This window comes from Salvia miltiorrhiza, chromosome 4 (genome assembly GCF_028751815.1).
Source record: "Salvia miltiorrhiza cultivar Shanhuang (shh) chromosome 4, IMPLAD_Smil_shh, whole genome shotgun sequence".
NCBI lineage: Eukaryota > Viridiplantae > Streptophyta > Magnoliopsida > Lamiales > Lamiaceae > Salvia > Salvia miltiorrhiza.
The window spans coordinates 51,590,187-51,603,766 of record NC_080390.1 but is presented as its reverse complement, the minus strand read 5'-3'; the positions used below and the strand labels follow the sequence as shown (position 1 = coordinate 51,603,766).

Sequence of the window (13,580 nt, the reverse complement as noted above, 5' to 3'; positions counted from 1 at the left end):
TAATTTTTTGGGCCTATATCTTTTTAAAGGGTTATCTAGAATATTAGTACTATTATTTTATTAAAATTGATTATATTTGAATTAGTTCAAGTTGGGACATGAGAAATTTATTAATTTATTGGGTACTACTATTATTTTAAAGATGTTTTATTATAATTGTATAATTTAATAGAATAGAATAAATTATTAATTAAAAAATTAAATATTATATCTATATTTTTCATATTTTTAAAAATAAAATAACATTGATTACGCATTGTAGGGTATTTCTACTGGTACCTAAAATTGAAAAAGTAAAGAAGTATATGTACAAATCCAAATAGAAGTCCCGAATTAATCTTACATATGCTTCAATTACAACCAACATACATAAGAGAAATGTATGAATGAAGCAGCGGAAACCAAAGTAATACAATTCTGTAATGGTAGAAAACAAAAAAGGGTGAAGGTGAGGCTATACGTTGAGCTTCTCCATTTCCTTCCTGAGCGCATTGGCCCTCACCAAACTCCCAATGGTGTTAACAGCAAGCTTCAAGTCATCCAAGGGGTTACCGGGCACGACGCGTTTGTAGAGATAGCTGTCGAAGGTCATCTTCTGCACATACTCGTCGGCGCACATCTCCACGAACGCCTCCCTCGCCGGATTGGAGCGGTAGAAGACCTTCTGCAGAATGTCCAGCACCTTGTAGGTGGGCCAGTACGTCTTGTCCCACTTTTCCAAATATACCCTCAGATCGCTCTCGTCCACCGTCCTCTTCCCATTCTCCGACCCCTCCACGATCGCCTCCGCGCACATCCGCCCGCTCTTCGCCGCGAAGTATATCCCCTCCCCGGAGCACTTGGTCACGTACCCGGCCGCGTCCCCCACCAGCGCCACGCGGTCCAGCACGCGCCGCGGCCGCGGGTGCTCCGGGATGGGGTGCGCCTCCACGCGGATGATCTTCCCCCCCTGGATCTTGTCACGCGCGCGGAGGCGCGTCGCCACCTGCAGCTTCTTGATGTCGCCCTTGTGCGTCACCGTGCCCGTCCCCACCGCCACGTGGTCGCATTTCGGGAACACCCAGCCGTAGAAGTCCGGCGACACGTCGTCGCCCACGTACATCTCCGCCAGGTCCTCGTAGTACTTCATCTTCTCATCGGGGATCTTGATCCGCTCCTGGAATGCGATGGCGTACTCGTAGTCGCCGGCGTTGATGCCCTTCGCCACGCGGGAGTTGGCGCCGTCCGCGCCGATGATGGCGTCCACTTCCAGCGTCTTCTTCTCGCCGGCGCCGCCGGTCTTCGCGTTGTAGTCGGTGTAGTGGAGGACGTAGGGCGCGGTCTTGGCCTGCGGCAGGTCCATCTTCAAAAAGAGGCCGTTGATCACGGTGGCGCCGGCGGTGGCGGCGCGGTCGCGGAGGTAGGCGTCGAGGACCTCGCGGCGGACCATGCCGATGTACTCGTGCGGCTTGAGCGTGCGGCCGATGTCGACCGCCACGTTGGAGGGCGAGATCATCTTCATCTTGGTGACGCGGCGGTCGATGATGTCCAGCGGAAGGTCGAACTCCCCGACCATGCACAGAGGGATGGCGCCGCCGCATGGCTTGCAGTTGTCCATCTTTCTCTCGATCAGGAACGTCTCGATCCCTCCCTTAGCCAGCGTCTCGGCGGCGGCGCCGCCGGCAGGGCCACCGCCGACCACGGCCACTCTGAGGTTGCGGCCGGTGACTCTGGGGCTGGACTTGGAGGCATTTATCCGGAATCTGCGGTGGGGCAAGGCGGCGGGCTTGGAAAGAATGATGGCATTGTTTTCCGGCGAGGACTGGCGGAGGCCGACGAAGGTTTTGAGGGCTATGGAGGCCATGGTGGTGGTGGGATATTTTGGTTAGTGGGTGAGAGTGAAGAGTAAGAGAGGTTTTATGGTGATTTTTGTTGGATATGGTTGGGGGATTTGGGGAGGGGAGAGGCGTAGGATGGAGAGAATGGACAGTGGAGATTGATTGAGGATAATGGCTGAGATTTTTGCTTTGGTTGTATCGTTGCCCATTTGGATACGGACTAGAGTCATAACTTTACTGAAGTGTCAGAATGAGGGCACTGATTTTGCATGTTTTAAGTGGCTCTTATATGGCCACGTTGATGGGATTAAATTCTTTGAGGTGGTCTTGGGTAAACCGGGTGTACCGTGCACCCGAGTTTACCCGTAGCTAAATCCTGATTCAAACTCATATGTTGACTCAAGTGGTGTAAATTATATTATTCGATTAACTCAAGTCGTGTAAATGATATTATTGGGTTATACAAACGACACTACTTGTAAGTGACACTATTATGTTATGAATGATACTGCGTATAAATGACACTTTCTGTTATTGATATTATAATATTTTAAATAACACTATAAGATTTAAAATGATATTATAACATTTTTAAATGTTACAGTGACATTTATATAATTAAATAGTGTCAATTACAATGTTATTTGTATAACTGAATAGTGTCATTTACATAATTTAGATTAAGATGCGAATTTGAATTATCATGCAGGTTAGGATTTGGATACGGATTAACTCGGGTGTACAGGAGATATTGTAAAATTCTTTTATACCTCGTACAAATATGAAAAGGAATAGGAAAGGAAAAGGCTTTCAGCTGATTTCCATTATCAGAGACCAACTTCAAACTTAGCCCAGCCCATTTTCGTATTTCATGGCCCACTTTAAATGGGCTGATGCAGGTACCAAGAGTCTCTCTGTGTTAATTAATTTTTGGACTCTTGGATCACATCGTGTCAAACAAAGACTTTGAGAAGGGGAGAGCGTTAGGATTTAAATCTTAATTAGATCACATACATTTTATATGGAGAAGACGTTTGGGATGTATTATTATTATTCCGTTTGGTGTAACTACTAGCTAGCAGTATTTTAATTCATATGGTGTACTGTCACGAAGAATAAGTGTATTCATCAGTATTTCGATTCATAGGCCACCATTTGCATAAATGATTAATTATAGACAAACAATCAAGGCGTGTAAACCAACAAGTAATCATGATAATTGCGTTCAAATTAATCAATCATTACTTTCACCATTAGATTTGAATAATTGACTCTTAAAAAAGGAGATCATTGTGAAAGAAAAAAGTTGTCATGTCTTGATCATTTATCTACAAATGAAGGAGATAATTGAAGAAAAATAATGTGAAAGATGGAGGTGATATGTTGTTGGAGCAGCAAGCAATGAAATTGCAGCCTCCATCTCAAGATTAGAGCTTACTATCCCAACGTCCCCATTCAAAGAGGCCTCATATTGATCCATTTGATATATTGAATGTCATAATTTGTAAATTATTTTTTGAGTTAATTGAACAAGTGTAGCTTTGCCTGATCTACAAATGCTCTCAATCCCTGGTGTGATTGTCGTTATGAAGATTCGGTTAGAGCAATAATGCCTCTCTTTAATTTATGTGATTCTCTTCTTCTCCAAATGAAATTTGTTAATTAATGTGAGCGATGATCTGCAGGCAGGCATTCAAGGATGATTGAGAGTTTAATTGGCAATGCTGCAGGTTCATGTACAATGTCTAAACCGTGCCATGTTTAGATATCATATCATCAAGAGTTGAGTATTTAATCCATATTTTTGCATTGCTTTGGATATTCTAGGCACTCACTGCTACTGTGTTACATTAGCTCATTAAATAGCAACATCTGCCTTCTATTATCGATTGTTTGATGAGATACATCAGTATTATATTACATACTTTGCAACTAAATGCAGTAAACTTCGTAATACCTGTTTATGATTTAGTATTGTTTGGATTTAATAATTACCACTTTGGCTTTAAAACTAAATCACAAATGAGAGCTTCATTTCCCAATTTTTGTTAATTGTTTATGTCAATTTGGGATTACTGCCATCTACATATTCTTTAGTGCTTGTTATTCATTTAATTGCTACTCATATATATAATGTTAATATAAGATAAAGTCGGATGGTGCAAATATTGTTATTCATTTAATCAGTTTTGCAATCATTGGTAATTGATTTTTTTTTTCTTTGAATCCCAAGCATTGGTAATTGTTTTATTTGAAGTTTATTGAAAGTCATAAGTAGTTGGTCACACTTCTTATGGTGTATACATTTTATACTGTATCAATTATTGTTATTGTCTTTAATTTTGCAGACAATATGATGGATACAGCTTGGATAAAAAGTGAACAGATGCCCTCTATAGTTATTTAAGAACTTGTTGGAAGTCGAATTGTAAAACGTTGTTATATTTTTAAATTTTTTAGATTCATGTTTCAAACTTATTCCATAACATTCTATATTATTGTAATGAATGTTGATTATGATAATGTATATTTATATGTTGTGTATTATTTATGTTATTAATTAAATTTTATTTTATTAAAAAAATATTGTCGTAGGAGCTTAAAATATCAATAAAAATTGATATCAATTGTACCTATTACACCGGTTGAAATAAGTATCCACGACACCGCATTTAAAATACATATGACACCGGTTTTAATTGGTGTCTATTAGCGCATTTAAAATACATATCCACGACACCGCATTTAAATCGGTGTCTATTAGCGCATTTTTCAAGTGGTGTCCTAGACACCTACAACACCGATTAAAAAAGATGCTAATAGACACCGGCTAAAAATCGGTGTCATATATATATCTACGACACCGATTTTTAACTGAACCGGTTTTTAATCGGTGTCTATTAGCATCTTTTTTGGGACACCTATAACACCACTGATTTTTAGGCTATTACACCAGTGTTTATAAATATTTTTCTTGTAGTGTATTCTCTACTTTTCCCAATGCTGGATTTTGTTTCTGAACTCATCTTCATTGAACTCCTCTTCACTAAATTCCTCCTCTCAACTTAGAGTAGAAGGGAAGGTGTCCGAGCCTTAGGTTCTCTCCAGAGGCGAAGAATCAGAGCCCCAGATTCTGTCCTCATCACTGTCCGATTTTTTTTATACATCAAAGCAAACGAAGTATAATGTGATAAATATAGTTTATCCCTCCCTTATATACCTCAAAGCAAACACACCCTAAACCTAAACGTAAAAGAATACAAACTTCAAAATAGGTATGTCGTTGTCACTATACAAATGGAGCATGAAACTCCAATGAAACATAGGCAAGAACTTCAATTACTATAACCAACAAGAAAACATGTGTATCATGATGAGATATTTAATTAATCGATCGATTAAATATTAATACAAATTGATTACGCAATTTAATATATATATATATATATATATATATATATATATATATATATATATATATAGGGGAGGGCTACAGTAAAAACACTTCTTAAAATATAAATATAAACGTTTTTTAATGTACGAATTTTATCCATCAGAGTTACGAATTCATCCAACATGGTTACGAATTGTGAAAAATAAATTTTTGTTACCTTTGAGATTCGAACTCAGGACCACGAATTCATCCAAAAGGGTTACGAATCAACCGTAGATCTTGATGATCTAAGGGCTGAAAATCATTTATATTTTATACACTTAAGAGTATTTTTATTCTAGCCCTCCCCTATATATATATATATATATATATATATATATATATATATATATATATATATATAGGGAGAGGTTCAGGAAAGAACCATAAATAAAAAAAGAACGGAGAACCATTTTCAGCCATTCGATCATCAAGATCTACGGTGGATACATCATCTTGTTGGATGAATGCAGATCCTGGGTTCAAATCCTGAAGGGAGCAATTTTTTTTTTTTTTTTTTTGAGTGCATTAATTTTAACAGCGAATGCATTAATTTTTACAGTGAATGCATTAGATTTGATGGTTCTCCCGTTCTCACAAATAATGTAGTTCTCTCTAGAACCACACCCTATATATATATATATAGGGGGGCGGTTATTCAATAAACCACCCTTATTTTAAGAATTACGAACCATAAAAAATGCATGAATTTTATGTATAACACGCATGAATAAACTGTATAAAAGCATGAATTGCGAAAAATAATTTTTTGCTACCTTTGGGATTCGAACTCAGGACCATGAATTTATCCAACAAGGTGATGAATTAACCGTAGATCTTGATGATCTAAGGGCTGAAAATGGTTCCTAATTTATATTTTAAGAAGCGTTCTTATTTTAGTCTTCCCCTATATATATATATACAAGGACGGAGCCAGGGGGCTAGAGCCCCCTCCCAAATTTTGAGTTTTTTTTTTTTTTAATTTTAAAATATATATAGATATATGTTTATACCGATTATAAAATAATTTTGTTTTATAAAAGAGTATTTGGTTATTATATTATCTCATATATATACTTAATTTAAGGATAATTCCGTTATTTAAAACTATATAATCTATGAAATATTGTTTGTTATTATTACTATTATACTTGTCTTTTAATAAAAAATGCCTAATATGTATGAAATGCTAAAAAAAATTATAATGTATTGAAACTAATTTGTAATATATAGAAAATATATAATCTATGAACATGTTGTTTGTTATTATTATTATTATGCTTGCCTTTAATAAAAAATGTCTTAAATATACGGAATGTCCAAAAAAAGTTTTGTGATATATTGAAACTATATAATCTATGAAAATATTGTTCGTTATTATTAGTATTATGCTCGTATTTTTATAAAAAAAATACCTTAAATATACAGAATGCCCAAAAAAAAAATTCTCGGGGGCGAACCCCCGTACAGTTTCAGCCCCCCCGAAATTAATTCCTGGCTCCGTCCCTATATATATACACAGAGTTTTTGAGAAAAATCAACAATCGATGATTGTTTTTAATACCACTTATTAGAAGAAAAAAAAATATAAGCACGTAACACAACTTCAACATTGCACTCAATTATTAGATAGTATCATATCTATAGAAATATTTGGAACCTTCAAAATTAAAATTTTAGATGCGAAATAAATTCAGGAACAAATTCCCGAACCTCTAATCACAGACAGAATTATGATTAGAATTGGTAATATGATCTTCCTCAACTAGGACTCACATATTCTCTATATATGAATGATTTAGTATATTGGGGACCATGACATGAGTGAGAGCTACATATACAAGTTAATTACGCTACCCATAAATACCTAACTAGATTAGACAGAATTATGATTAGAATTGGTAATATGATCTTCCTCAACTAGGGCTTACATATTCTCTATATATGAATGATTTGACATGAGTGAGAGCTACATATTGACAAATATGGTTTTCGTACCTCAATTCCACATGTTTTGTTGTCATTTCCCTTCATGTTTTGCTTGTGAATGCTTGTTTGTGCCCGAATATTTAGTTTTATGAAGATTTGATATCTTTGTGTAGTTTTGGAGTAATTTCAGGAAAAATCAAGGATCAATTGGAGGATTTTGAAGATATGATATTGAAGTACGTCTCGAGAGGAATCCGTGAGCGCAAACGGCGACCAAATCCGAGTCCGGACGAGGGAGAACGGAGCAAAACGAGCGGACTGTGCAAAACGCCCAGTACCCCGCGGTCACCACCCGCGGCCGCGGGGTAAGACCGCGGGTCAGCTGTTCCCGACTCAGGAGACACCCGCGGTCACCACCCGCGGCCACGGGGCGGGACCGCGGGTCCCCTGAGCATCCCCCACGTTTGAAGGCCGCGGGCGCGGGCCAGGACCGCGGGAAAAGGGCGGAGCCTCCCCAAGTGGGCCCTAGTCGGGTTTTTCACCCCTTAAACCCCTTTCTCCCCCTTTTTCCTCACATTATTCATCATCCCCAACATTCAACACACCCATTTTCCATCTTCCCCAATTCTTCCACACCAAACCCTAGCCTCCATTACCACATCTTTTTACCAAGATTGAATGCATTGAAGAGGAGAGAAGATTGGAGAAAGCTCATTAATAGGATTTGTCACTTCTTACTCTCTCTTTCATTTATGTATTTCTTTGATTTAGGTTTGTTGTTTGTGAACATGTTTGGATAAAATCCCCCATTGGTTTGGGGATTAGGCTAGTTGATTATGTGATGGATTGATTATTATGCTTAATATATGTCTTGATTATTTCCTTGTTATTATCTTTTCAAGCCCTAGCTTTAATTCTTGTATGGATTGTTGGTCACTTTCTATGCATTTCTAATTTGTGATTTGAATTGGGAGAGGATAATCATAATAGATTAGGAGCTTGAAACATATTGACTCAATAAACCGGGAGGTTGAGAGTTGGGTGAGAGTTTACCGATCCTTTGTGCTTTTGGGAGTTATAGGTTAGAAGTTGACCGGGGACGGCAACTATGACCCGTAATCTACCGTTTTAGTCGTCCGGGAGGGGGCTAAAACTAGTGGGGAGATCGCCCTAGATAAGTAGGCCATATCAAGATTTAAATTGATTTAGATTGAAGTTCATTACGATCTATCGAAATCTAGTCCCTAGGATAACTTTCATTCAAGTCATTCCCCAATTTATTCACTAAGTTTATGTTATTGTTATTTACTTTTCTTGCTTTATTTAGTTTTGTTTTAGTTATCAACACCTCTTGAACTTTGGTTGTCTAAATAGATTAAAAACAACTTATTAATAGTGTAAAGAAGTTTAAATTCACCAATCCTTGTGGAATACGACCTTGCTTCCCTTATATTGCAACTACACCGTATACTTGCGGCGTGGTGAAAATATTAGCGAACAAGTTTTTGGCGCCGTTGCCGGGGATTAGTTTAGTTTGATTACTTGTGATATTTTGAATCATTGTGCTTAACTACTTTGGACATTTTACTTGCTTTATTTTTATTTTCAATTTTAAGATTGTGTCTTGACTCTTTGTTTCTTTTTGGTTGGTAGGTAGTGTATGAACACAAGGTCTAAGGGTGCACCTCTTATACCCATTAACCTTGAGGTTGAAGCATTTTGCCGACACAACAAAGCAAGAGCAAGAAGAGAGAAAGAAATGGAGGGAAACATGATGGAAAATCAAGAATTGATCCTCCAACTCCAAAGACAATTGGAGGCTATGCAAGGGCGTATCAATGAGCAAGAGGCTCGAAGGAATGTACCACCACCACCACCTATTAGCAATATGTTCCAACCCGTGGTCCAACAAGGGGGAGTGCATGCCCCAAGAATCAATGCCAACAATTTTGAACTCAAGGCGAGTCTCATCAACATGGTGCAACAAAATCAATTTGCCGGTCTTTCTCAAGATGACCCGAATGGACATCTCGGCAATTTCTTGGAGATATGCGATACTATCAAGATAAATGGAGTCCCGGAGGATGCCATTCGACTCTGACTCTTTCCCTTCTCACTAAGGGGCATAGCCAAGACGTGGTATCAATCTTTGGAGATTGGTTCCATCACTACATGGGAGAAAATGGCTCAAAAGTTCCTTATCAAGTTCTTCCCTCCAAGTAAGACAATGAAGATGAAGAAGGACATTGTCCAATTTCATCAATTCGATGGAGAGACCTTCTATGAAGCTTGGGAGAGATTCAAAGAGATGATAAGGAAGTGTCCCAACCATGGTTTGGATCAAAACACCATTATTTGCTCATTCTATACCGGGTGTAGTGGTGAGATGCAAAGAGACATGAATGCATCGGCCAATGGAGCATTGTTGGAGAAGAGCCACGAGGAGGCCGCCCACATCATTGAAAATTTAGCCGCAAATAGCTACCAATTTCCGGGGGAGAGGACTATTTTGAAGAAGGTGGCGGCTACAACAAGCTCGGATCCAATAGCTCTTTTGACGGCTCAATTGACCGCTATGAATAGCAAGATTGATGCTATGTCAATATCAAGAGTAGAACCCGTGGTTGAAGAACAAACTAGCTTTGAGGATGTGAACTACATCAACAACAACAACAACCGAGGCTATGGGAACTTCCGGCCCCAACAACAAGGTGGCTATCAAGGACAAGGGCAATACAATCAAGGGTTTCAAGCAAATCGTCACCCGAATCTTTCCTATGGTAATCCCAATAACTTCTTGCAACCACCGCCCGGATTTGCGGTGAGTGATGGCATGATCAAGGAAGAGAAGAAGCTCAACCTTGAAGAGATCTTAATGAAATTCATAACGGCCACTCAAGCCCACATGACGAGAACCGATGAAAGGTTAGAGGCTCAAGCAACCCAATTGAAAATGCTTGAGATGAAAGTGGGACAAATTGCCGAATCCTTAAGCAACCAACATCAAAAGGGGCAATTTCCGAGTAACACCGTTGTGAATCCAAAAGAACATTGCAAGGCTATCACTATAAGAAGTGGGAAGATACTTGAAGAGTCCAAGATACCTCCGGAAGTCAAGAACAATGATGAGAACCTTTCTTCAAAAATGCAAGGCGATAAGGAGAAGGAGAAAGATGTGTACAAGGCACCACCACCTTATTGCCCACCAATTCCATTCCCTCAAAGACTTCAAAAGAAAAATGTGGAGAGTGAGTTCTCTAAATTCCTTGAGATCTTTCGGAAGATACACATCAACATCCCCCTTGTTGAAGCTTTGCAACAAATGCCCAAGTATGCAAAATTTCTCAAGGAAGTTCTATCCAAGAAGAAGAAATTAGAAGAATTTGAGACGGTCAACCTCACCGAAGAATGTTGTGCCATTCTTCAAAAGAAGCTACCCATCAAGATCAAGGATCCCGGGAGCTTTACTATCCCATGTGATGTTGGAAATGGTCGTTTTGGAAAGGCCTTGTGTGATTTGGGAGCAAGCATAAATTTGATGCCTCTCTCCATCTTCAACAAGCTTGAAATAGGAACCATTAAGCCAACCACGATTGCTTTGCAAATGGCGGACCGTTCCGTTTTATATCCAAAAGGGATAGTGGAGGATGTCTTGGTGAGGGTTGACAAATTCATTTTTCAGGTGGATTTTGTGGTGTTGGATATGGTTGAGGACAAGGATGTACCTTTGATCCTTGGACGTCCATTCTTGGCGACGGGGAGGGCCCTAATTGATGTTGCAAAGGGCAAGCTCACATTGAGAGTGAATGATGAGAGTGTTACCTTCTCAATCCACAAAGCTCCCAAGCACAAAGATGGGGAAGAAAGAATGAGAGTGGAGGAATGCAAATTGATGCAAGTGATTGAACCTTGCATCAACATGAAAGAAAAATTGAAGGGAGAAAGGAAAGAGGAGGAAGCCCAAGGCTTGGAGTTGAAGCTTCTCCCCACACACTTGAAGTATGCATTCTTTGGTGAGAATGAGATACATCCAATGGGGCAAGACCGTGTACTCCAACTCAAAGAGTTAGATGAGTATCACGCATTTGAGAAGTCAAGCCTCTACAAAGAGAGGACAACAAGTGCTAATGACGAGATGATGCACAAACGGGAGTTTGCACCCGATGATGAAGTCCTTCTCCTCACCTTCCGTCAATCACTACCTCCGGAAAAGCCACGATCAAAATGGACGGGTCCTTTCAAAATCAACAAGGTTTTCAACAATGGAGCAATTGAATTGAGAAAGAAGGATGAAAGAACCTTTGTGGTTGAGAAGGAAAGAATCAAGGCATTTTTGCCCTTGAAACCAAAAATTGAAGTGTTCGTTGGAACCACCCCCGAGCCATAACACCATCATGGAGACGTCTAGCTCATGACGTTAAACTAAGCGCTAGTTGGGAGGCACCCCAACAAGGTACCCTTTAATTTTTGTATGGTTTATTTTTTTTTATATGTTAGTTTTTTTTTGTGAGTCCGAGACAACTTCTCCTTCTCTTTTCTTCCAAACTCATTTTCACTTTGTGTGAAATAAGTTTGGGGGGAGGGGAGAGATGGATTAGTTGTCTCATCTATCTTAAGCTTTACTTGTTTTTGTTTGTTTTAGTATTGTTGTCTTGTTTTTGTTATTGTTGAATAAATGAAAGCTTGAGAGTTAGTTGGGTTGATATTTTTGTTTTTGTTTTGCTTGGGATAATTGTATCAAACTTTGTGATGTTGATTGAATGTCATTGGGCTTATGATATGAATTGTTTCTTGGAAAAATTGTGTGTATCACTTGTGGATTATGCATGAAAAGTTTGAACTTGTGACAAGTGAGTTAAATGTTTTGCCTCCAAGAACTTGATAATGAGCTTGTAAGATTTGAGCCATTGATTGTCATATTATCACAATCTCATTTCATTCTTGAGTGTAAATCAATTGAACATGTTCGTTAATCTCTAGAACTTGCCATAAGTCCTCTCTCAAAAAAATAAAAGTAGATGTGTTATGAATGTTGAGATGATTGAAGGCCATCTTTGCAAACCACTTAACCCAAATCTTGTCCAAATTCTCATATGATCATAGTTTACCCACTTTTGTGCCTTATAACTTTTCTTTGAATTAACCAATGATGGGTAGAACTTAGATTGTTAGTGATTGCTTTGATGAAAAGGTTTGGGAAATGATTGAAAATGCTTATCAAGCTTTGATTAAGTGAAAATCACTAGTCCCCTATGAGCTCAAAAAAAAGAAAAAAAAAATGGCGATTCCACTGGGAAAAAAAGAAAAAGAAATGAAAATGAATGTGACTAAAAGAGCATAAAGGGGAATGATTTGCCTTTTGAATCATGGCCATGATAGATATCACTAAGGATGAAAAGATGAAATGTAGGGATTTTGGTTTATGTTTGATAAGAGAAATAGTGAAGTCGATTTGTTCATTATGATTATTTGATCGTGGGATGAGTCACTTTGCCTAAAAACTACTCACCTTACCAAAGAACCCTCATTACAACCCAAGGAAAGCCCTTTGTGATCTTTATTTATAACACATTGAAGTATAGAGAGTTAGGATAAATGGCAAGCTTATGGTAGATTGCATACTTGTTTCAATTTGAGTGCAAACACGTCCATTCTAAACACTTGAGAGTTGAGTGCGTCATTGAAACATCCACCTTGTGAGGATTCAAGCTTCGATGCTATAATATTGAACTCACTATCACTTGTGACTTCTTGGAATGCATTTCTGCTTGTGATACACTTTTGAAAGATTTTTAAAATTGTTGAAGCCCTTGAAATGACACCAATTCATGCTTACATGTTTGTTTACTTTTATTTCTCTTCTCTTCGTCGTTTGGGGACAAACAACACTTTAAGTTTGGGGGGTTGACAAATATGATTTTCGTACCTCAATTCCACATGTTTTGTTGTCATTTCCCTTCATGTTTTGCTTGTGAATGCTTGTTTGTGCCCGAATATTTAGTTTTATGAAGATTTGATATCTTTGTGTAGTTTTGGAGTAATTTCAGGAAAAATCAAGGATCAATTGGAGGATTTTGAAGATATGATATTGAAGTACGTCTCGAGAGGAATCCGTGAGCGCAAACGGCGACCAAATCCGAGTTTGGACGAGGGAGAACGGAGCAAAACGAGCGGACTGTGCAAAACGCCCAGTACCCCGCGGTCACCACCCGCGGCCGCGGGGTAAGACCGCGGGTCAGCTGTTCCCGACTCAGGAGACACCCGCGGTCACCACCCGCGGCCACGGGGCGGGACCGCGGGTCCCCTGAGCATCCCCCACGTTTGAAGGCCGCGGGCGCGGGCCAGGACCGCGGGAAAAGGGCGGAGCCTCCCCAAGTGGGCCCTAGTCGGGTTTTTCACCC

At 39.1% G+C, this 13,580-nt stretch overlaps 1 protein-coding gene and 1 non-coding gene across 2 annotated transcripts; both read right to left on the bottom strand.

Annotated features, from left to right (window-relative positions):
- Positions 1-285: 285 nt before the first annotated feature.
- LOC131020407 (geranylgeranyl diphosphate reductase, chloroplastic) lies at positions 286-2,070 on the bottom strand. The gene has a single exon (XM_057949183.1). It carries the CDS (start codon positions 1,841-1,843, stop codon positions 455-457), a length of 1,389 nt encoding a protein of 462 aa, XP_057805166.1. The 5' UTR covers positions 1,844-2,070; the 3' UTR covers positions 286-454.
- A 7,339-nt stretch (positions 2,071-9,409) lies between these two features.
- On the bottom strand, positions 9,410-9,516 carry LOC131023979 (small nucleolar RNA R71). Its single transcript, XR_009101578.1, has one exon. It is a non-coding gene; the product is annotated as a small nucleolar RNA R71 (small nucleolar RNA).
- Positions 9,517-13,580: the final 4,064 nt, after the last annotated feature.

Coding starts and splice junctions, on each gene's coding strand:
- LOC131020407 (XM_057949183.1), bottom strand. CDS start 1,843: ATGGCCTCCATAGCCCTCAAAACCTTCGTCGGCCTCCGCCAGTCCTCG.